The sequence below is a fragment of the Podarcis vaucheri genome, assembly GCF_965113315.1.
Source record: "Podarcis vaucheri genome assembly, chromosome: 2".
In the NCBI taxonomy this organism is placed as follows: domain Eukaryota; kingdom Metazoa; phylum Chordata; class Lepidosauria; order Squamata; family Lacertidae; genus Podarcis; species Podarcis vaucheri.
Genome location: NC_138760.1, coordinates 34,064,288 through 34,089,069, shown reverse-complemented (window position 1 = coordinate 34,089,069; position 24,782 = coordinate 34,064,288). Strand labels below are relative to the sequence as shown.

Below are 24,782 nucleotides of genomic sequence, written 5' to 3'. Positions count from 1 at the left end.
ACTCCACTGCTATGGAGAACAAGCCCCTCTTGAGATGACCATGCTGTAAGATCTGTACACCCTCTATGTCAGGCATGGCCAAACTTGGCCCTCCAGCTGTTTTGAGACTACAACTCCCATTATCCCTAGCTAAAAGGACCAGTGGTTAGAGATGATGGGAATTGTAGTCCCAAAACAGCACAGCCTGTAACAATACACTACTGTTTGGCGACAGCCTGTATTTGGTTGCCGTCTTAATATTTTTTTATCTATTAACCTGCCTGTGATAGTTAGATAGATAATTAGAATTACCACCTGTGCCTGTTTTAACACATGAGGCATTCTTCTCAAGTCTTCCTTATACAAACTAATAGGATTAAGCTTTTACAAAAACTTAGTGTCCTTGCACACCTTTTCATTCTGAGGCTTCATCCCCTAATTTAGAATTTCTCCTGCACGCTCCTGTCAGCTACTCATATTTCTTCTGCATTCAAAAATTTTGGTGTTTTTCAGCATTAGCTGAAGATAATTAAAACAAGCACATTCTCTATCCAGGTACTGTAGTGGAGCAGCTGGAACCGTGAGAGTGGTGAGGACACAGTGGAGTTTGACTGCAGGGGTTTCTCACTCTGTGTCTCTCTCACACAGGCCTGCCTTCCTCCACTGGGGAAACAGAAATGGCCTACCATGCAAGGTCACAAATGCCACAGAAATGTGAACACCTTAGGAAGACTGCCATATGAAAGCTAAGCATTTATTTACATTTGGTCATTTGGTTCCTGTAAAGACCACTGAGTGAGCAGCTGTTCCCCATGACCTTTAGTTTTAAATGGTCTTTCGCAAACGCTTTGCAAAGGAAGCGATGGAAAGAGAAAGTTCGTCAAAGGACAGGGAAATTCGAGGCTCTTCCCGCAGGTTATATATTGATGGCCTGACAGGAAAGAGCACCTGCCTCGAGGCAACAAAAGCGAAACCAAGTCCTGGACAAGAGCAAGGCGCGCCTTATTTTCTGCTTCTGCCTGAGGCGTTTCAGTCAAAGCAGAGCGGGCTTGGGGGAAGCGGTCGTCCCGCCGAGCTGTGAAGGGCACCCACTTTTTCCTGAAGTGGGTAGCATGCCAAGGGCAGGCGATTCGTCGCTGGAGGGAATTGGTTTCGCAGCCCAAATTCATCAGGTGAAGCATTACCTGACATTGTGCTGGGAATGTGCCATCTGCTGACATGCTGCCTTACTGGGTGGAGTGGCTGCTCTCTACTCATGGCAGAATTGTGAGGACTTTGCACATGAGATCAGGCTTTAAAAAGAGATCGTTATTTACTATGATTGAATTGGTCTGTCCCTGATTAAAATAGGTATTGTCATGTTCTCAAGAGCTGTGCATAGGCAGTGCTGTAGCTACAGGGGACGGGGGGTGGGGAGAGACAAGGGGAGCTAGCTGGGTTTTTTGCCCTGCATGAAACGTCCAGAGGGGCACCATTGAGGTTGCCAGCCTCTGTGTGTGTGTACACAAATGTGCATGTCGGTGTGTGTGCCAAACTGGGTTTTTGACCCAGGTGAAATAAAGCCTAGTTTCACTCTAAACCTAAGTAGGTTTGTTAGAAATTACCCTAATTCAGGCACCCCCAACCTCTGCCCTCCAGATGTTTTGGGACTACAACTCCCATCATCCCTAGCTAACAGGACCAGTGGTCAGGGATGATGGGAATTGTAGTCCCAAAAACAGTTGGAGGGCCAAGTTTGGCCATGCCTGCTCTATGTAGACTAACAGTGTAAATACGTGTAATGAAACCATATTTCTAAGGGGACGATAGTCTCCGCCACATCTTCAGTTCTCCAAAGGAGCAGAGATCCTGGTTGAGGGCCATGACCTCTGGAATCCTGTGCACAGCTCAGCAGGGATTGGGGTGGCCTGTAACAATACACTACTGTTTGGCTACAGCCTGTACTTGGTTGCCTTCTTAATAATTTTTTATCTATTAACCTGCCTGTGATAGTTGTCAGAATTACCACCTGTGCCTGTTTTGATACATGAGGCATTCTTCCCAAGTCTTACCTATACAGATTAATAGGATTAAGCCTTTACAAAAACTTAGTGTCCTTGCACACCTTTTCATTCTGAGGTTTCTTCCCCTAATTTAGAATTTCTCCTGCACGCTCTTGTCAGCTACTGATGTTTCTTCTGAGTTCAAAAATTTCTGCATTTATTTCAGCATTGGCAGTTCCCAAGATAATTAAAACAAGCACATTCTCTATCCAGGTACTGTAGTGGAGCAACTGGAACCGTGAGAGTGGTGAGGACACAGTGGAGTTTGACTGCAGGGGTTTCTCACTCTGTGTCTCTCTCACACAGGCCTGCCTTCCTCCACTGGGGAAACAGAAATGGCCTACCATGCAAGGTCACAAATGCCACAGAAATGTGAACACCTTATGAAGACTGCCATATGAAAGCTAAGCATTTATTTACATTTGGTCATTTGGTTCCTGTAAAGACCACTGAGTGAGCAGCTGTTCCCCATGACCTTTAGTTTTAAATGGTCTTTCGCAAACGCTTTGCAAAGGAAGCGATGGAAAGAGAAAGTTCGTTGAAGGACAGGGAAATTCGAGGCTCTTCCCGCAGGCTATGTCTTGATGGCCTGACAGGAAAAAGCAGGTGCCTCGAGGCAACGAAAGCGAAACCGAGTCCTGCACACGAGCATGGCACGCCTTATATTCTGCTTCTGCCTGAGGTGTTTCAGTCGAAGCAGAGCGGGCTTGGGGGAAGAGGTCGTCCTGCCGGGCTGTGAAGGGGACCCACTTTTTCCAGAGGTGGGTAGCGCACCAATGGGGGGAGATTCGTCGCTGGAGGGAATTCGTTTCGCAGTGTCTAACGACGATTGCTATTGCTCGGTTACGACGGTGGTCTTTTGTTTGGGGTCGAGGGTGGCTCTTGTTCTTCATCACACCAAACATTTTGCGGGCTATTGCTATGGAGCTTGGCTTTGTTTTCTGGCCCTTTTTGTGGAGACGGGGAGGACAACACCAGCAAGGGCTCCTCCAAGCGGAGGGGAGGTGGCGGGCTTTGCAATGCCGCTTACTTACGGAAAGGTAGTTGGGGTTGGGGAGTGGGGGCTTTAGTTTTCCTGAGTCTCCAGAATTCAAATAGCTCCTTTGTATGTTACAGTACTGTGGACGATGAGTTTAGCTAGGCTAGTTTCCGCCTTAAACGGGAAAGATACCATAAAAAAATTCCTTCCAGTAGCACCTTAAAGACCAACTAAGTTAGTTCTTGGTATGAGCTTTCGTGTCCATGCACTTCTTCAGATAAACTTGGGTGTTCACCTCCAGTGTGTATCTGAAGAAGTGTGCATGCACACGAAAGCTCATACCAAGAACTAACTTAGTTGGTCTTTAAGGTGCTACTGGAAGGAATTTTTTTATTTTTGACTATGGCAGACCAACACGGCTACCTATCTGTAACGGGAAAGATACAGTACTTCATAGATGAGCTCACTGGGTAAGTACAGTATGTAGGTCTTGGGTCTAGGGGTTGAAATAGTTCTCTTTTTTGTAATAAATTTTATTGAATTTTACAGTTTGATATTCAACACATTTAACATGTAAACAAAAATAAAATACAGTAAAACAGACCTCCCCCCTGACTTCCCTCAAATTCCCCTTCTGGTTCTTTAACTGTTTGCTACTTCTGCGCAAATTATGTCTTACCTTCCATCTTTTGTCTAAGTGCTCTTATATTCTTACCGTATTTATACCAAGTTTTCTTTCAATTACATCTTACATTTAATTAATTTCCATATTGTTATTTCTTAACCTTTGCTCTTGTTTTCTTAATTGTGTTGACAAAGTGCCTGCACTAACTGCTGTAATTAGGGATCAGATAGAAAATGCTCCTCTGTCATAGTCCTGTTGGAGGGAACACCTGGATCAAACCCCAGCACTAGATTTGTCTCATAGGATTTTTAAGCATGGACTAAGGTGTCTCGGGGTTTTTTTTTTTTTGGCAGTCACCATTCTTGATCTGTGCAACTCAGGTGATAGTTTAAACTATGGCCTTTGCAGTCTTAGAGCCTACATACAATAATCAAATGAATCCTGTGTTATCCTGACTATAGGATCTGTTCCAGTCATTTGAGCCCAGAAGTCTTTTAGTGTGCCTCACTGATCCAGGCTCTTGTGCACCATCTTGTGGTCAAGCAAGCCCAAGGGAGCAGTGGGTCAAAGACAATATTCTTGCCTAGCCACAAGGAGGCACATTTTCCTTTCCTTTCTTTTTTCTTTTTTGTCATCTGGAAAGCTTTATTTACTACAGTACAGTACTTCTTTTTTATAATTTTTTATTAAAGATTTAAACAAAACATATTATCCAAAAACATGTCACCCTTAATTTCCCCCCCCATTTTCCTCCCTCCGCCCACCCTCCTACACACCCACCCCGACTTCCCTCGGTTCCAGTCTTTGGTTTATTTGTGAATAAAGTACAGTACTTCTAACTCTGCACTGTTGCTGTTCAAACCTGAACCACAGGATCTTACCTGTATTATCATTTTTAATCAACCAGGGGGACTATTTGCATGCAAAGGAGCCTAAAGGAACAGAACGAAAAGAGACTTCTGGTGCAATCCTAGGCATGTTGACTCAGAAGTGAATTGGTAGGGCTTATTTCTAGGTAATGCATATATTCTTGCAGTCTAAACACCTTTTTAAAAAATGGTACCTTGGGGGAGGGAAAGGAGGTGCTCATGGTTGTACTGTGTGAAGGAGGTTAAGATAATAATTTCTTTCTGGCTTTGTCCATCTCACATGCATACAGTGGTACCTCGGGCTACATATGCTTCAGGTTACAGACTCTTCAGGTTACAGACTCTGCTAACCCAGAAATAGTACCTTGGGTTAAGAACTTTGCTTCAGGATGAGAACAGAAATTGTGCGGTGGCGGTGCGGCGGCAGTGGGAGGCCCCATTAGCTAAAGTGGTGCTTCAGGTTAAGAACAGTTTCAGGTTAAGAAGGGACCTCCGGAACGAATTAAGTTCTTAACCCGAGGTACCACTGTATATTCCAAGTTCCATCTCTCTCACTGCATGCTTGCAACTTCCCTTGCATTTTTATTCCCCTTTTAGGGCAGACATAGGTAGTGCTTTAAAAAATTGCGTAAGACGCCCAAAAAGTACCGTATTTTTCCGGGTATTAGACGAGGTTTTTTGACTAAAAATTATGTCCAAAAACTGGGGTTGTCCAATGCATGGGTAGTGGCATGGGGGGGGGAGAAGCGGTGCGCCCGCCAGCCAGCCGGTTGGTGGGAACGCAACTTCCCCCGGTGCTGCAGCGAGTGGGAAATGATCTAGGGAGTGTTTCCTGCCCGCAGCTGCGTGGGGGGAGAAGCTCAACAGCTTTGGGCCATCTCTCCTCATTTTCTTAAAACTGAGTCCCCCAAAATAGGGGAGCTCTTATACATGGGGGCGTCTTATAGACAGAAAAGTACGGTATCTTGTAGGGGAGTGGGAAGATAAATTGTGGACCAGATCCAGGTGCTTTTGGAGGAAACTGATTTTCTAGATCCATTTCAATTGTGGTTTAGGCTGGGTTTTGGCACAGAAACTGCATTCATTGCCCCGTACAATGGCCTGTGTGGAGAGAGAGGCAGGGCGAATGTGTCTCCTTGACCTCTCAGTGGCTTTTGATACCATCGATCATGATATCCTTCTAGAACAGTCATCTCAGTTGGGGGTGGATGGTAGTACTTTGCAGTGGTTCTTGTCCTACTTGGATGGATGTTTCCAGAGGGTTTTGCTTAGGGAGTATTCTTCAGCCCCATGGAGGTTCCTTCAATGTGGGTTCCTCAGGGCTTGATTTTATCCCCCATCCTGTTTAAAATGAGTGGGTTATCCAGAGTTTTGGAGTACATTGTCAGCAATATGCTGATGACACAGCTCTGCTTCCCCTTTACATCTGCAGGTAAGGTAGAGAGGCAATGGATGTACTGGACCATTGACTTGCCTTGGTAATTGTCTGAATGAGAGCCAAGAAACTGAAGTTCAACCCAGGTAAGACAGAGGCACTGTTAGTGGGTGGTTCCCTATACTGTTTGGATGGGTGGTTGCCCGCTCTTGATGGGGTTACACACCCTCTGAAGGAGCAAGTATGCATCTTGAATATACTTCTGGATCCATTGCTGTCACTTGAGACTCACGTAGCCTCAGTGGCACTGAGTGCCTCCCATCAGCTTTGGCTGGTGACTCAGCTGCATTCCTATCTGGACAGGGCTAGCCTAACTACTGTTTATGCTCTGGTAACATTTAGGTTAGATTACTGCAACATGTTATATGTAGGGCTGCCTCTGAAGATGGTTTGGAAACTTAAGCTAGTGCAGAATTTGGCAACCATTGGAGCACAACGTTTTGAGCATATTACTCCAATCCTGTCCCGACTGCACTGGCTGCCAATTAGTTTTCAGGTCCAATTCAAAGTGTTGGGTTTGACACACACGCGCGCGCACACAAAATGATAATAATGAAAGTAAATATTTACCCCCCCTTTTATCTGTCTGCACATATGTGTGTTTTTGTATGGAGTGTTTGGGAGGAAATAAGACGGTAAATAACAAATAACAAACTAAATATTGATGTATGTAATTATATTTAGTGGTAGTATGGCTCTATTGTTTTTTGTAACATAAAATCATTCAATAAAAAATATTTTAAAAAAAACCCCAAAGTGCTGGGTTTCACCTATAAAGCCTTAAACAGCTCAGGACTGCAATGTCTCAAGGACCGCCCCTCCCCTTATGAACCTACCCGGACCCTGTGATTATCATCTGAGGTCCTTATTTGTGTGCCTTCTCCACAGAGGTGAGGTCCAGAGGGTGGCAACATGAGAATGGGCCTTTTCTTCAGTGGCTCCTTGTTTGTGGAACTCTCTTCCCAGGGAGGTTGAGCTAATGCCTTCATTATACACATTTAGGCGCCAGGTGAAAACGTTCTTCTTCAACTGGCCTTTGGCTGGTTGACCTCCAAAGGATTCCTCCATTAACTGGGAGCTTTTGCTCATCATTACCCACCATAACCCTTCCTCTGAATCAACTATAGATTTCCATTAGATAATATTACAGGGAATGCTTGTTTTATTTGCAGAAAATTGAGATGCAAAATTGACTTTCGTGCTGGAGATGGACCTTGGGGTTGAACAAAGGGCAGAAAGCCCCACTCCCGTGGAATTCTCTGTTGATGAGCAGCAACCCACTAAGGAAGAACAGGGGAAGCCAGAAGGCTCTCTGGTAAAGCACCTTAAGACTGAGGCCCTACACCTCAAGAAGGAAGTGAGTATATTTCAATACAGATTGTATACCGTGGTTTTTTTGGCAATGTTTCTTATTCCCTGATGCAAGAGAATTGCTCCATTTTGCTGAAGGAATGTAAACAGAGGTTGTATTGCCAGAGATGCTGTAGTTGAGAGTCCTGTACTGAACAAGTGGTTGGACTGAATGACTTCTAAGGTCCCTTCTATCCAGTGTTTTTTTCTGGGGGGAAGCAGGAGTATGCATACCCCTAAACATTTTGTGAATCTTTGTACTTCCATCCATATACTGTATTTACTTTTCCCAATTTGAACTATAAAATGGTGATTTTCTTGAGAGTACCCCTAAACATTTTTTTAAAAGAAAAAAGCACTGCTTCTGTCTCTAAAAATCGACAATGATAGACACGCCTCTTACTGATGACTGATATCTTGGGGCTGTTAAACATATTTTGCTGGGTTGTAACACTGTTAACATAAACAGTGGATGCAATACTGGTTTATAGCTTCTGCCTTAGTAAGCAAGCAATTACCTTTTGCTTCAGGATGCCAAATTCTCTGAAAGCAGGCTTATTTTTCAACAGTAAAAGCTGTGAACAATGTTGACTGGAATGAGTTGGGTGAAGGCAATAAGCTTCCTTCCAGAAAGGGGAGACAGGAGAAACCAGTGCTGTCGTGGTGCTCTTTGAAGAGGGAGAGCTCACCATGGCAGCCCACATAACCATATCCTCAAGCCGAATCTCAAATGCAGACACATGTGTTGATCCTACGCATACTGGAATAGTGGACAATCACAGATTACTGAGCTGTTAAAGGGTAGTTTAGTAGTCAGCATGTTAGAATTTGACCAGGGAGGCCTAGGTTCATATCCCTGATCAGTTAAGTGGCAAAACAGTATTTTCATGCATAGTTTACCTGTGAGTAAGCTCCATTGAATTCAGTGATGCTTACTTCTGAGTGCATAGGTTCGATTTGTAAAACACAGTAAGATTTCAACAAAATAACCTAAGCCTCAGAAACCCTTTTAATTAGAAATACAAACAATCATGCATAGAAATGTTAGATTTTTAAACTAGAATAAAGTAGGCATTCCATCAAAGGAAAGAAGTATCCAGCTTCTACTTGATTATTTTCCTTGTTTTCTCATCCCCCAGACCTCGATTCAGGGTTTTCACTTCCTCCTTACAATCTGATGAAAATTAGCATACAAGCATTGTGATGATATTTCAGGCGAAACTCTGGATAATCATATGCTGTAGTTTCATATAAAAGTTCAAAAGCACGAGGGACAAGATGGCACCTCATAGGCCAGAGGTTTTCAACCTTTTTGAGTCCATGGCTCCCTTGATCAACTACATTCTTTCTGCGGCACCCCTGTAGGGTTCAGGAGCCTTGTTATGTCACCCCTTGCCTGCCAGGCTGGCAGCCTCTTGTCCTTTTTCAAACACCCTCCCTTGTGGAGTGTTCCCTAAGCCTCCTCTCCTTTCCCCTTGGGAGTCCTCCAGGAAGCCGCCGCAGCCACCCCTGGTCTCTGAGCTACCTCAGTTCCTGGCAAGCAGCACCCCCTGGCCAGCCCCAGAGGCACCATTTGTCTGGGAAGCTTGTAGCCAGGGCTGCTGCGCAAGCCTTTGGGAAGCAGAGACACAAGGGTGTCAGAGGAGGGAGGCTAAGAAACATGAACAGAGGCTAGTGTTGCCTGCGGCACCCCTACTATCATTCAAGGCACCCCAGGGTGCCACAGCACACTGGTTGAAAACCACTGTCAGGCCAGTGACTATGGGGTGCAGCAAGAGTCTTTGAACATCACTTTATGTGCCCTGCTTTTGAGGAACAACTAGGTCCATATAAACCTTATGCCCACTTGCTTCACCCCTGCAAAGTGGTTCCAACTGATACCCTGGTAACTGTTTTTGAACACACTGATAGAGAGCTTCAGGTAAATTAGTGCAATCACATCCTCGCATCCATATATAACCCACCCAAAGTCATAGGACAGACCTTCACCACTCAGAACAAACTCCTCTAGACAGCACTGAAGAGATGCAATAGTGGCATCACTGCTACAGAGTTGGTCCTAAAATGGACTGTAGCCCATGTTTGATTATACAGTGGTACCTCTGGTTGCAAACGGGATTCGTTCCGGAGGCCCGTTTGCAACTGAAAAGAATGCAACCCGCGTCTGCACGTGTGTGGGTTGCGATTTGCTGCTTCTGCGCATGCGCATGACATCATTTTGCACATCTGTGCATGTGCAAGCGGCGAAACCCAGAAGTAACCTGTTCCATTACTTCCGGGTTGCTGCGGGACGTAACCTGAAAACGCACAACCTGAAGCAAACGTAACATGAGATATGACTGTATTCATTATTTTGCCTTCTAACCTTCCTTTGGCTATTGTCTTAGTGAACCAAATTAATCCAAAGTAATCAGGAGTGGAGAACCTGTGGCCCTCCAAATGTTGTTGGATTTTGGGGTGCTGGGAGTTGTGACAGAAAAGTTTGTTTTTGCTGGGCAGGTTGGTTCACCAAGTGTTTTCTTTTTCTTTTTCCCTGCCAGCAAATGGTTAACAAATGGCAGCCTATGATTGGCTGGGGTTCCAGGAGGGGGAGTTGAAAAGGAGAGGATTTGGAGAGGCAGTTTGAGTAGGTTAGGATTGCGGTTGGGAGAGAGAGGAGAGAGAGTTGGTTCTGGGTAGAAACATCCACTCTGAGGAATATAATCACAAGCTAGAGAAAGGAGTCTCTGAGTTTAGTGTGAAGCGCAGTGTTTGGTGTCCTGTAAGAGTAATTAGGGCCAGGAAATAACTGGGAGGCTGAGGCTGAGCCAGGAGAAGTAGAAGTTGTAGAGAGACTACTTAGGTCTCATTCCAGTCAGGAGGAGAGAGATTCTTCTAGAAAGAGAAGACTCCCAACCCAGTGATCCCTTGGGTCTGTTACTTGGAGCACCTCAGGAGTAGGGTTGTCGAAGGGGTGTGTAACTGACAGGAAGTACCACCTTGTTTAAGAATCAAAGTATTAAGTGGCAACAGCTGTGCAACATCTGAGAAAGCAGTGAAGTGAAATAACATTATAATCTGAAGTATCCTATGTTTTACCCACTCATGTCATAAACTTCCTTTGTTAAATAAAATCTTTATTGTTTGTTTAATCTAATCCTGCCTGAGACTCCAAATTATTAAGTTTTCCCTCACACACGCCCCCCACAAGATAATCTGAGGTAGTTTGTGGGAATTCGAGGAAGTGGTGTTCTGTGAGGTGGGTGCACTACATTTAAGTGACGGCAGGCCCAACGGCGCAAGGGGGGAAAGTGCCGTCACGCCGTCGCAGAAGTCCCATTAATTAATTAATTAAACCCCCAATCCATGTCTTAGGGTGTGAGGCAGTTCTGAAGCGGAAGGGAAGCCAAATTTGACTGAATGTAATACTGTCTAGAAAAGTCATATTAATTTGACTGGCTGTGTGGGGTTTGGAAGGCTTTCAGGTGCCACTGAAATATAAACCATGTTAACTCTGACATCGCCTTCCAATTCCTGCAGTAACAGTGCAATCCTATGCAGGTCTATTCAGAAACAAGTCCAACCGAGTTCAGTGAGGCTTGCTTGCTCCTAGGTGAGTGGCTATAGGATTGCAGCTTAAGTCAGTGTTCGGTTGTGATCAATAATCTGCCTAATTTTTGAAAAAGGTTGGTAGTAATAAATATTCTGGTATGTGCGTATTTAAATCACTGCCTGTCTTCCTTAGTGGTTTCATTGGCTCTGCAGCGACAGGCTAGCTCCATCAGGGCTCCTCTCTCTCAACTGTCATCTGGGGGCAGTGATTTCCTCAGGCTGCCTCAGTGGGAGAGATAGGAACAGCTGTCTAGACATTAGGGCCTGAGTTTCTCAGTTTTATTTTCCTTTCCTCCTTGTGTATTGTATTTTTGTTTGTTTGTTTATTAGAATGTAAGCCTGTGGATAGGAAGTGTCTTGTTTTGATTTTATGTAAGCCACTCTGGGATCCTTTTTAAAGAGCTGGGTACAAACACTGTAAATAATAATAATAATAATAATAATAATAATAATAATATTTATATGCCTCCCATCTGACTAGGTTGCCCCAGCCATTCTGGGCAGCTCCCAACAAAATATAAAAAAACTCAATAAAGCATAAATCATTAAAAAAAACCAAAAACCTTCCTTATACAGGGCTGCTTTCAGATGTCTGCTGAAAGTCAAAAAGTTGTTTATTTCCTTGCTATCTGATGGAAGGGCATTCCACAGGGTGGGTGTCAATACCAAGAAGGTGCCTGGCTCCGTGTACTTTCACTTCTGAGAGTGAGGGAACCTTGGAGCTGGTAATGGGGTGGGAGAGCTGAAAATAATGCCAAAATATTGCACATCTGGCAACCAATGCGCCAATTTGGTTCCAGATAGTACATAGGTAGATGAGTCTAAAAAGCCCAGGACACAAATTTTCATGGCCCTCTAGCAGCTATGGTGGCTCATTTAACAAAAAGTCATCTATTTTACATTAACTCTGGCATTCTTACCAAACGAAGCCTCCTAGAGCAAAATAAACACCAGGATTAACCCCCCCCCAAATCACAGAACCATAGAATTGTAGCGTTGGAAGGTACCAACAAAGGTCATCTAGTCCAACCCCCTGCAAATACGATCATAAAACCTTCATCCCCCCCTTATTTGATTTAACAGCACCAAACATGAACAAAAAGAAAATGCTCAGAGTGTACTCCATGTTTCAGAGAGAAAAACACCCCTCCCACTGTATAGCTCTCATGATTCACACTGTCACTAAAAAAAAACCCATAAATAATAATAATTTAATAATAATTTATTATTTATACCCTGTCCATCTGGCTAGGTTTCCCCAGCCACTCTGGGCGACTCCCAACAGAATATTATTAATAATAAAAAGAGATAAAACATCAAACATTAAATAATAATTACTAACTTATCTGGGCCTGAGTGTTAGATATAATCGAGTGCAAGAAGTATCAGCCACAGTAATAAATGTGCTGTGTGAACAATATAGGGAAATGGTGTGTCATCATCATCATCATCATTTTATTATTTATACCCCACCCATCTGGGTGACTCCCAACAGATACAGTATAAAAATACAATAAAATGTCAAACATTAAAAACTTTCCAATACTTCCCTTCAGAATCGGATATCTTTTAAAAGCTGTGTAGTTCTTTATCTCCTTGACATCTGATGGGTGGGTATTCCTCAAGGAGACCTAAAGGATCTACATTGCTTCCCAGTACATTTCCGAGCACAATTCAAAGGTGCTGACCTTTAAAGCCCTAAATAGCCTCGGCTCAGTATCCCTGAAGGAGCGTCTCTACCCGCATCATCCAGCCTGGTCACTGAAATACACCTCTGTATCAGGAAGTTTTTAATGTCTGATGTTTCATTATGTTTTTATACTGTATGTGTTGGGAGCCATCCAGTGTGAATAGGGCAACACAGTCAGATGGGCAGGGAATTAATTAATTAAATGATTAATTAATAATGGGACACAGCTTGGGTATACATTACTTTTTGTAATGTGAATTACAACTATGTATGGATATCACTATGGATTTCACTGTCCGAGCTGAAAAATGGGGGTGGAGACATTCCTTCAAATATACATGGCTGAGGCTTTACAGGTCAGCAACAACACTTTGAATAGTGCTCAGAAATGTACATAAATAAATAAATAAATAAATAAATAAATAAATAAACAAACAAACAAACAAACAAACAAACAAACGAATTATGGATTAAAACTGTTGAACAGCAGCTACAGTTCAGCTGTACAATGGCTATTGAACAGTAGCTCCACCTCCACTGTGGCATTATGCTTTGATTTTTATCCCAATCTTCCTCATTTCCTTAGAGAGACAATGAGAATGAAAGTCTTGTGATATTTGGCTTTCCTTCCATGAGAGAATGGAGGAGGTGGCAAGCTGCACTATCCTTGGGGCCTGGATCTGCTGCCCTTCCCAGCTTTCCCCAGTCTGTTGCCTGAGGCTTCTGTGAGGGTAATGGGCAGGCCAGCCCTGCTTTCAGAATTGCAGAAGCCACATTTCATTGTTATATTTGATCAGAACCAGCATACTGGTTCAAGCAATCCATCCTAGATGCAATTGTCAAACAGGATCAAACTGTGGTTTGCAATCTTGGTTTAAAGGGATTGCTTTCAAACCATAGTTACCCAGTTCCCTGTTTTTTGTCATGATAAATTTGAATTTCTTCCCTCAATGCATGATGAAACAAATTGCCAAAATACAAATATTTGTGTAAAAATCTTGTATTTAATTTCTAGGACCAAAGTGCTACCTCTGGAATAAACTATGAAGAGGGTAGTAATGCTGGAAAAAGCTCAGAAGGAAACCCTGCTGCCTTTGATTCTGCAGCTGAAAGAAATGTGCCAACGAAGAGCCCAGGAAAGGATCAAAGTTTGACTGACAAAGTGGTGAGTATTAGGTCCTCTGTGTGCCTTCTTATCCTAAGTTTTTCCTTCCAGAATATTGTGTATTAACATGACTATTGTTTCAGTCCTTTGTACACTTACTTGGGAGTAGGCCCCATTGAACTAAATGTGATAGTGCTATGGAACCCTTTCTGTGGAATCTCTGCTTCTGAGTGATGGGATATACTGGTTTTTCTTCTCTGACAAGTTGCTGTGGAGGGAGCATATTTTACCAGCTGGCTTGTATCTCCCCTCCTCCGAATCTGAGCTAGAACTTAACCCTTGCCTTTCCTGGGAACAGCCGGTCCCTCCCTGTTGTTCCTGTTGCTCTCTTCTCTTCAATTCACTGCTCTCCTCCCCCCCTTGGGGAATGCTTTCTCCCTCTGGGAAACTGGAATCTTCTAACTCTAACTCTTTCCTGACAGTAAGAAACAAAGGGATGAGCCTGCAGCAATCACACTTTTGTGTATAAATAAAAATAAAATGTTTTAACTGTGTTGTAAAGTGCAAGATACAAATGTAACACTAGGTGGTGATGGTGAACTATGGCAAATTCAATATATATTTTTAAAACTTCTTTTTTTTTTTTAAAGCATTTCCACAGTGGTTAAGGTGTGTAGATTCCACCTTAGTAAAGTTTAAAGGCATATTATTTCTGTAAATAATTTCCAGTTTTATTCCATCACCCAATGGGATAGAAACATCCTTAGCTGAAGGTCATATATCTGGGATGAAGGTTCATCACATGGTTTATGGCACTACCTGTTGTCTGAAGGCAGGGAATACACACAAAGTTGCAGGAAGTAGAAGTGGCTTAGTCCTCCTCAACCCCAGTCCATTACATGATGAGACCAAAGAAAGGCAAATAATATACAAATAAGAAAAAATGCACACAGGAAAGGCATTCCAATGGAAGGAAGGCACTACAGACTACTTCCCTTGGGGAAAAGGTGCACAGAGGTGGTCTTTGAAGAACATATTAACAGAACAATGTTGAAACAAACACACACACACACATTGCTCAAATGCAGGAAAAGTGTGCCATAGACCAGGTAACTGCTGAGAAATACATAAGGAGAGGTGACAGCAGAGATCAAGGGAAGCAGTGTAAGCTAGGATTCCACAAAGGACAACAACTTCTTGCCTGCAATCAGTTTATACACAGACAAGTGACAAACTACACGGGTGCCTAAATTAATAATTTACTTTTATGTACAGTGTACTGTGCATGATCTTGTAGAAGAGGAAATTTATTTGTATGAAAGCAGTGTGTTCTGGGATCATGTGGTATCTTATTCCAGCCTTTTCCTGTAGAAAGCAAGAATTTCCTCACATCAGCTGGGCAGGGAAACTTCTTAAACATGGGTTCATAGGAGGATGCATTGCTGTGTTACAGAAAGCAAAAGTGACCCAAATCTTTAAAAAGGAAGAAAAAACAGAAACTCCTTTAGAAGGACCTGAGAAGGGAAAGCTGCCTGCAAATCAGAATGTGGAAAAAAGAAAGCATAAGCAAACAAAGAAACAGAGAAACTGGGAAGTTAAGCAAAGGTATTACTCACGTAAATATATTGAAGTGGTATTAAGTGTAATAAGAACTGATGAGTAGTGATTTCATTTTCATTCTGGTCTGAAAGGGAAGGGAATCCACATTTGACCAAATGTAAAACTATCGAGAATGGTCATGTAAAATGTGTGGTTTTGTGGTGTTCTTAAAGCATTCAAATGCCACCAATATATAAAAAAACCACAAAACCCTAACATTTCCTTCCAAATTTTGCAGTGGTTAGCAGTGCAATCCTGTACATGTCCGGTTCAGAACTTAGTCCTACTGACTTCAGTGAGGTTTGCTTTTAAGTGAGTGAACATAGGATTACAGTTTAAGGACAGGATTCAACTATCCAGTTTCCCTAGCAGAAGCCAGCGCAACAAATCCCGCTAGTGCAACAGAGCTTCTTTCCATGCGCCCCCTCACACGCCCTGAAAATCTAGAAAAGAGCATGGGGGAGAAGAGAGGAAATAATTTCATTAGGCAAGCAGAAATGTTTATGCTGATGGGGCAACAGCCTGAATTCTATCCCTAAGTATCAGAACGTATTTGCATCTGTCAAAACAAGCTATTCTGACCTTTTTCTTACTGTTGCAGCCAAGTCAGTTATGAAGATGGTGTTACAGTATTTTTCCATGCCATACTGTCCAAGGACTTCAAAGGAGAGTCTGAGGATCCTAGAGTCTTCATTAGGGCAGAAGGCATTTCTGGATATAATGATTGGGAAGACAGTATCTGTGAGCTGGCTTGCACAAAGTAAGTACAGTTCTGTAGTGGCCAGAAAAGACAGCATCCACATACCATGTTTTTAAAAATTGGGGATTTTTTTGTTTGTTTGTTTCTACCGAAACTCTTAATATTTTTATTCTGTGCCTCTGTAGGCGAGCATTTTAACTTCCTGTCTACATTCTCAAAATTAAGGTTACTAAGAGCGCGTGCAGATACATATAATATTTATTACGTATTAATACTTGCTTTTTATAATTTTTTGGAAGGTGAGGTGTATTTCTTTCCTTAAAAAATAAGGTTGTATTAAAGCTTTTTTCATAATGTGATAAGATAAAAGAAACTAATCTAAATAAAATCAAAAACAGCAAAAGAAAGAGAATAGAAAAGACAGAGTTCTCTCTCAAAGGTAGCTTGTCTCACCCAGAAAGTGGAGCACTCTCCCAGCTCTCACATGGGAGCTTTTCTTTCTTCTCCCAATCTTTCACCCTGAGAAGTCTTCCCATCCCTGCCTCTCACTCAGAGTTCCGTAGCGCGGAACCCGAAAATACTTATCCCGAAGCTACATCAACCCGAGGTATGACTGTATATGGTCACAGAGGAGGTAAAAAGGGTAAAATGCAAAGGACTCCCAGATGGTTAAGTCCAGTCAAAGGCGACTATGTGGTGCGACGCTCATCTTGCTTTTCAGGCCAAGGGAGCTGGCATTTGCCCACAGACAGCTTTCCGAGTCATGTGGCCAGCATGACTAGATTGCTTCTGGTGCAATGAAAGCCAGAGCACACAGAAACACAGTTTACCTTCCTGCTGCAGTGGTACTGTGATGGGATGATGAGCTGCTTGTGCGTAAAATCGTAGTCCCTCAGAGTTTGTGCAAATCCACAAACCTCTGTCTGTAACGAAGCTCCTCAGACATGTCCGCTCTAGTCACTTGCAGATTCCGACAGTGGTTGCTTTCGGAATCGTTTCCAGCATAAAAGCTCCTTAACGGAAACAGGTCTTCTGGACTCACGGCGTGACAGCTTCCGGCGAGGAATGGGTCTCCCTATGGGAGCTTCAGACACCTCCCCACTGTTCTCGCTGGACGTGTCCCTGAGCCTTCCCTCTTGCTCGCTTTCCCTTAGAGATCCACCTCTCCCCCTGCTGGTCCCTGCTTCCGCTGCTGAGTCCCTCCCAGCCTCCGTGAGCCCTTTCCCTACCTGTTCCTCTGATGGCAGTTCCCTGACATCCACCTCCCCTCCAGGGCCCCCTTCACCCCCTCCCGTTCCCTCTCCTCTGGGCGGTGAGGAGGTAAAACCCCGAAAAGAATCCTCTTCATCTTCAGACGTCTCGAACATTTCCCTCCATCGGTCGCCGTTCCGGCTCGCTGAATCCTCCTCCTCCTCGGAATCTGTGAACCCCTCTAACTCCTCTTCCTCGTCGGTGGTGGCAAAGTATTCCCTCCGGAACCTCGCCACAGGCTGAGGTTTACGTGGGAACCTCTGATGAAAAGTTTCTATTAAAACCTCGTCATTGACATCCTCTGCCATGACCCAGGTGTTTTCCGACTCCGGTTCCCCTTCCCACATTACCAAATACTCTACTTGATCTCCCTTCCACCTGGAATTGAGGATCTCCGCTACATGGTAGCTGTGTTCCCTTTCCTCCATTGCTGGTCCCCGAGTGACCCTCCCTTCTCTGTCCCCTTTATACGGTGACAGCAACGACCTGTGGAAAACTGGGTGCAGCTTCATGTGGTTCGGTAACCGGAGTCTGAAAGCCACTGGGTTGACCTGTTGCGTGACTTCAAAGGGACCCAATCTTTTGGGTCTTAACTTCTTACAACCCCCTTTGAATGGTAACCCTTGGGTTGACAGCCACACCTGGTCCCCCACCCTAATGGTTTCACCTTATCTTCTGTTTTTGTCTGCCTGCCTCTTATATTCCTCCTTGGCCCTGTCTAAGTTAAGTTGGAGCTGGCGATGGATCGCTTCCATTTCTTCTACGAACTGTTTGGCAGCTGGAACGCTCCAGTTCTCCCCTTCCCCCCCTGGGAAAGCCCGGGGATGGCACCCGTAATTAGCCAAAAAGGGGCTCATCCCCGTGGACACGTTCTCCGCATTGTTGTAGGCAAATTCTGCCAACGCCAGCTTCTCCACCCAATCATTCTCTCTGTCATTCACATAACACCTCAAATATTGCTGGAGGATGCCATTGGCTCTTTCCGCCTGCCCATTGGTTTCAGGATGCCGGGCAGTCGAAAAATTGACCTCTACATGCAGTAAGCTCATGAGCTTCCTCCAGAACCTGGAAGTAAATTGTTTCCCTCGGTCTGAAACCACCCTCAAGGGGGCGCCATGCAACTTAAACACATTTTCTACAAACAATTTAGCTGTTCCTTCTGCCGTGACAGCATGTGAGCAGGCTATAAAGTGGGCCATTTTGGTTAACAGGTCTACCACAACCATGATGGCTGTTTTCCCTCTGGATTTCGGCAAATCAGTCATGAAATCTATTGCCACTGCTTCCCATGGTCTTTCAGGTGTGGGTAGCGGTTCTAATAACCCTGCCGGTGCCCGCCTCTCCCCTTTGGCTCGCTGGCATTGGTCACACCCTCTCACATACTCCCGCACATCTTCCCTGACCTTGGGCCACCAAAATTCCCTGGTAACCAGCCACATGGTTTTGTGTTGCCCAAAATGCCCTGCTGTGGGGCTATCGTGCAGCTGCTTGAGTACCTTTCCCCTCAAATCTCCTTCAGGTATATATAACGCTCCCTTGTAATACAACGCCCCGTTTCTCTCCTCAAAACCTCCGGGTTTATCTCCCTCCCTCCTGAGACCCCTGAGTTTGTCCTGGGCGTATTCATCATTCTCCGTTCCCTCTACCAGTTCTCTTTGCCCCACCAATGCCGCCCCACACACCCAGCGGTCCTCTGGAATGACATGTCTTTCTTCGGGTGCTCCCTCCCCCTCCAAATATTCAGGTTTGCGTGAGAGAGCGTCCGCCCTAACGTTCTCTGGGCCTGGCACGTAACAAATCTCAAAGTTAAATTTGGAGAACTCCTGGGCCCATCTCAACTGCCGTTGGTTGAGCACTCGTGCCGTTCTCCAATACTCTAGGTTCTTGTGGTCAGTGCACACTTGCACCTTATGTTGTGCGCCAATTAGCAGGTGCCTCCATCTCCGGAAAGCCTCATGAATGGCAAGTAGTTCTCGGTCATACACCGTGTAATTCCTCTCGGATTTGTTCAGCTTTCGCGAAAAAAAGGCACACGGTCTCCATTCTGACTCCTCCTTCCCTGGCTGCAGAAGAAGCACCGCCCCTATGGCTCTGTCTGATGCGTCTGTTTCGACTCTCAGTTTTTTTTGTAAATCCACATGCAGAAGTTGTTCTTCAGAGGCGAAGGTCCTTTTTAGTTCCTCAAATGCTCGCTCCGCCTCCTCAGTCCAAACGAATTTCTTCTTACTGCTGAGACAGTCTGTAATGGGCGCCGTCAGGTGAGCAAAGTTTCGGATGAACTTACGATAAAAGTTCCCAAACCCTAGAAACCTCTGCACATCCTTCCTTGTTTTGGGTGTTTTCCATTCCAGCACTGCCTGGACCTTTCCGGGATCCATGGCCAATCCCTTGTCTGACAGGCGGTACCCCAGGAATTCCACCTCCTTGGTATGAAACTGACACTTCTCCAGTTTCACCCACAGCCGGTTGGCTTGCAGCCTGCGTAACACTTTTCTGACGTCTCTCACATGCTGCTCCTCATTCTCAGAATACACCAACACGTCATCTAGGAAGGCCACGCAATTCTTGTAAAGCAAAGACCCCAGTACATGGTTCATAAACTATTGGAAGCACGCCGAGCCTGCTTGTAGGCCGAAAGGCATTACTAAATATTCAAATGCCCCCAAAGGGGTGAACATGGTGGTTTTCCATTCATTCCCTTTCCTTATGCGTATCAGGTTGTACGCCCCCCTGAGGTCCAGCTTTGTAAAAATCTTTCCCTTCCGCACCCTGTCCAAAATGTCGTCGATCCTGGGCATAGGGAAGGCCGCTGGTTCTGACACTGCGTTTAAAGCCCTGAAGTCACACACAAGTCTCGGCTTGTCCGTGTTTTTCTTATCCACAAAAAACACTGGGCTGCCTCCCACCGCTCTGGACTCTCTGATGAAACCTCGCTTAAGGTTCTTGTCAATAAACTCTCTTAACTCCTGCATCTCTCTGTCTGACATGGCGTACAACTTGCCTACAGGGAGCTGTGCCCCAGGGAGTAAATTGATTTGACAGTCAAAGGGTCTATGCGGGGGTAGTTGGTCAGCTTCCCTTTCGCTGAACACGTCGCTGAGATCTGCGTATTGTCGTGGTACCTTCACCTGCTCCGTTACTTCCGTCCCTGCTAGGGTAGCTTGGGCCCCTGCTGAACCCTTTCCCTCCTTGCAGTGTTCTAAGCAATGTGCGGAACCAAAGGAAACCACTCTCTGATGCCAGCCCACCAGCGGATCATGTAACGCCAGCCAGCTCATCCCCATGATAATAGGAGCCCCTCCCAAGGTGGCCACATTAAACGCTATCAGTTCGGTGTGCCTTGCCACCTTCATGATCATTGGGACGGTCTGCAAGCTGACTTCTCCTCCCAACAGCTCCCTGCCATCGATCGTGGTCACCTGCAGGGGGTTGCTTAAAGGGATCGTCTGTATCTGGTGTTCAGCAGCAAACTCTTTGCTCATAAAATTGCAGGAGCTGCCTGAGTCCAACAGCGCCTTTATCTTTAGAGGGTAGCCGTTTTGCAGCTCTAGGGACACTTCTATCACTAGAGCAGGTTGAGGAGCTTCTGGCATGGGCACTTTCACTGCTCTTCGGCCTGGCTGCTGTGCCCCGACTGTGGCAACCAGGCGTTGGCTTTTACCTGCTCCGGTTTTCCCTCCTCTCTTCCCTCAACAGCTCCCACCATTCCTTGCCATTCCTTCCTCTGGGGGCAGACTCTGGCAAAGTGACCTGGCTGTTGGCAGAGATAGCATTTCCGGGCGCCTTTTCCCTCCTTCTTTCCCCCTTCACTGGGCTTTGAAACTGCGCGCGCGCGCGCTGTTCCGATTTCCATCGGCTCTGCCGGCGGGAAAGTTGTCTCTGGAATGTCAGGAATGCGGAACTCCTTCCAGCGTTCCCCCTTCCCTTCCCGCCTCTCCAAAGCTCTCGCCTCCTGGCGCGCTCCTATGGTCAGCGCAGATTTAGTCAGCTGATCCATAGAATCCGCCCTAGGACCCCGGGAAAGTTCGTCTTTCACAGCCGAAGCAAGGCCTTCTTCAAATAGCATTTGAATGGGTGCCGCCGATAAGTCCCACCCCAATCTGTGAACCAGCATGGTGAACTCAGTCCAGTACTCACGGACAGATCGGCTTCCCTGCTTGCAAGCCATTAGCTGTCTGCGTACCACTCCCTCCTCAAAATCGCTGGAAAACATGAGATCCATTGCACGAAAGAACTTCATGGTGTCCTTTAGGACGTCATTGTGCGTTGCCATCAGGGGTCGAACCCAGTCCCTCGCCCCCCTCTCAAGATGCCCAATCATGAAAGCCACTCGCGATTCCTCATCAGGGAATTCATCAAACTGCACATTGAGAGCATATTGCATCTCTGTCCTAAAGGCATGGTAGTCCTTGGGGTCCCCCCCAAACTTCTGCACCAATCCTGGTACCTTTCTGTTGAACTGGGTGGCTCTCCCCTTCTTGTCTGCATCCTGAGCCCTTCTCTCCTCAAGCCTCGCCGTCTGCAGCGCCAGTTGGATTTCCAACGCTCGGTACCTTTCTTCTAAGCTTGGACCCGCTCCAACTCCTGCCTCTCCGGTTCCGGCTGGGTCGCTCATGATGCCTTCTCCTGCACAGGCAGCTTACAAAGACTGTCGGAATGCTGTGATGGGATGATTAGCTGCTTGTGCGTAAAATCGTGGTCCCTCAGAGTTTGTGCAACTCCACAAACCTCTGTGTGTGACAGAGCTCCTCAGACATGTCTGCCCTAGTCACTTGCAGATTCCGACAGTGGTTGTTTTCGGAAGCGCTTCCAGCATAGAAGCTCCTTAATGGAAACACGTCTTCTGGACTCACGACGTGACAGCTTCCGGCGAGGAAAGGGTCTCCCTATGGGAGCTTCTGACACCTCCCCACTGTTCTCGCTGGACGTGTCCCTGAGCCCTCCCTCTTGCTCGCTTTCCCTCAGAGATCCTCCCCCTTCCCTGATAGTTCCTGCTTTAGCTGCTGCGTCTCTCTCCGCATTCATGAGACCTTCCTCCAGAGACCCATCTCTCCCCCTGCTGGTCCCTGCTTTCGCTGCTGAGTCCCTCCCAGCCTCCATGAGCCCTCTCCCCACCTGTTCCTCCGATGGCAGTTCCCTGACACATGTGATCTGGAAGCACTATTTACTCCAGGAGATTATGCTTTGATGCAGCAACTGATACTTTACATTTAGACCATTACTTTTCTGTTTGTTTTTGTTGAGAGAGCTTTTTTTTTTTTAGCTTAAGTTTTATTGCTCAACCATGGATGTACTTTGCTTTTAATATAATCACAAACATGGATTGTTTTAAAAACAGGGATATTGATAAACATGGACACCTATTCAAAGGTTGTGTCACCATTTCAAAGGACAACATGGATAAACAAATTCCCTATAAATATTATGTGGTATGTGGTGAGGAAGGAGAGTATGAAGTTATTCCCAAAGAGTCTCCAGAGGGATTCTGTGTGAATCGCTGTTTGTTTATACAGTTAAAGTATTTAAGTGGTACAGGTAAGGAACTGTTTCCAGGGTGTGGGTGTGGGTGTGTGCGTGCTTGCATGCATGTATGTATGCATGTACTAGGTTTATAACCCATATTTCCTTCAAGGAGCTCAAGGTGGCAGAGGTGGTTCTCCCTTCTATATTTTATCTTCACAACAACCCTGTGAGGAAGGTTAGGGCAAGAGACTGTGACTGGCCCAAGGTGACTGGTCCAAACTTCATGGAGGAATCTCAACTAAAACATCCATGACAGATGGCCATCCAACCTCTCCTTTAAATCTTGCAATGAAGGAGAGTCCATCACCTCCTGTGGGAGTCTGTTCCACTGTCAAACAGCTCCTGCTATCAGATAATTCTTCCTGATGTTTAGTTGGAACCTCCTTTCTTGTAACTTGAAGCCGTTGGTTTGAGTCCTACTCTCCAGAGCAGGAGAAAACCAGCTTGCTCAACTGTTCGTAATAAGATTTGGTTTCCAGGCCCTTAATCATCTTTGTTCAGAAATGGGCGAGCACATGGTGTCTGCCCACTGCTTTGCTTCTGTCTTCACCCAAAAGGAAAGCAATGCTAGGTGCATCAGACCCTAGAGATTTGAATTCATTTAAAGAACTAGGCATTTCCTTAGCACCTCTAATCACTATGCCACATTGACTCCCACCATAGCACTGACTAGCATTCTGATTTAGCAGCGTACCTGATCCCTGCATCATGTTTCTGTGTATATGGGCTTGCTGCCATGATGGAAAACAGGAATTCCCATTTCCTAAAGGCATAATCTATATACATGGGAAGGGTGGACCACAGAAAAACCTACAGGGGAAATAATTTTTTCTTCACGTGAATGCATGCTTATATCTTTGAGACCTGAAAGTATATTATATTAAGCAACCAAGTTTCTAAAATTGAGGTCATCAATATCTTTTTTTGAGGGGTGGGGATAATGGCTTGTAGAATATTGAATGATGAAATTACTGGTATATTACCCATATAGATAGGAGGATGGCAGGATTATCTTATATCATGAAAATTCCTTGTTGTTGTTCAAAAAATGGGGAGAAACTTTTTTGTTTTTGTTTTATTAACAGAGTGGCATCAGTTTGATGATATAATATGTAAAGAATCCTCTTCAAGCATCTGGAATATTTTAAGCAATAAAAATGCCAATATTGTGGAAAGGAAGAAAAAGGCTTTACAAATAATGCTGGATAGTCTGTTCTCTATATTGAATACCTTGACTTCTCGCAGTATCAAGAACTTCTTCCAGCAATTTCATCAGTTTTACTTGGTGAATAAGAAGCTAATGGTACATGAGGGAGAGCCAAAGGAATGGACAAATTTACAGTTTGATGAAAAGCAGGTATTGTAAAAGCAAGTTATCAGGAACTTGTCTTAAGGTGTCAGTGTTCATATTACTATATCACCAGCATCTTTTGAAGTCCTCTGTGACTGTGTTGCTTGCTGATTTTATTGAATGAAAAAGTCAGTTGTGATTGATTGAGATTTTCAGCTATAACTGCTTTTCCTACCAACTGACATGGGATAAAATAGATATTCTGGGACTGTGTAAATGCATATTCTCATGCTTTTGCATTACTCAGATTGGCTTACAGTCATTACAAATAATCCATAATAAAAGCAAAAATACAAAACCAAACATAATAGCAACATAAAAACTTCTACTCAACAAAGCAAATGCTCACTGAAATATTAAAACTATTTCACCGGCTAGCAAAACGCAACAAGCAAGTGGGTCAAGCAAAGCTCATGAAGCAAGGCATCCCATAATCTGGTGGGTGCTGCTCCTGAAAAAGCTCCATCTCTTAAATAACTGGCTGATGGGTTGGATCCTGACCTCCCCCACTCCTCATGGGTTTTTTTGACAGATAGATTTGTCAATCACATCTTCAGCTGACAGCTGACTGGCATTGACCGTGAGACCTGCCTTTTCTGTTTGCAGGCACAGGTTGGATTCACACTTGGCTTGCAAACAGATTTTCTTTCTCTCTGGACCAGCAAAGTGATCTGCAAAATCAGTCTGCAGAGG

General features: G+C 44.9%; 1 protein-coding gene and 1 long non-coding RNA gene across 3 annotated transcripts in view; both read left to right on the top strand.

The window, feature by feature from the left end:
- Nucleotides 1-976: 976 nt before the first annotated feature.
- LOC309526154 lies at nt 977-13,720 on the top strand. Of its 2 annotated transcripts, none has more exons than XR_014216692.1 (4): nt 977-1,082; nt 5,927-6,015; nt 7,102-7,286; nt 13,576-13,720. It is a non-coding gene; the product is annotated as an uncharacterized lncRNA (long non-coding RNA). The 2 variants fall into 2 exon arrangements; XR_014216693.1 differs by lacking the exon at nt 977-1,082 and adding an exon at nt 2,514-2,782.
- Nucleotides 13,721-15,102: 1,382 nt separating this feature from the next.
- Nucleotides 15,103-24,782, top strand: part of LOC309525586 (E3 ubiquitin-protein ligase RNF213-like) — a 98,452-nt gene continuing 88,772 nt past the window's right edge. Inside the window, exons 1-4 of the mRNA XM_082210933.1 lie at nt 15,103-15,270; nt 15,866-16,024; nt 22,554-22,750; nt 23,824-24,095. Of these exons, the coding sequence (XP_082067059.1) occupies nt 22,612-22,750; nt 23,824-24,095 (411 nt within the window). The 5' untranslated portion in view covers nt 15,103-15,270; nt 15,866-16,024; nt 22,554-22,611. The remainder of the gene's footprint in view (nt 15,271-15,865; nt 16,025-22,553; nt 22,751-23,823; nt 24,096-24,782) is intronic.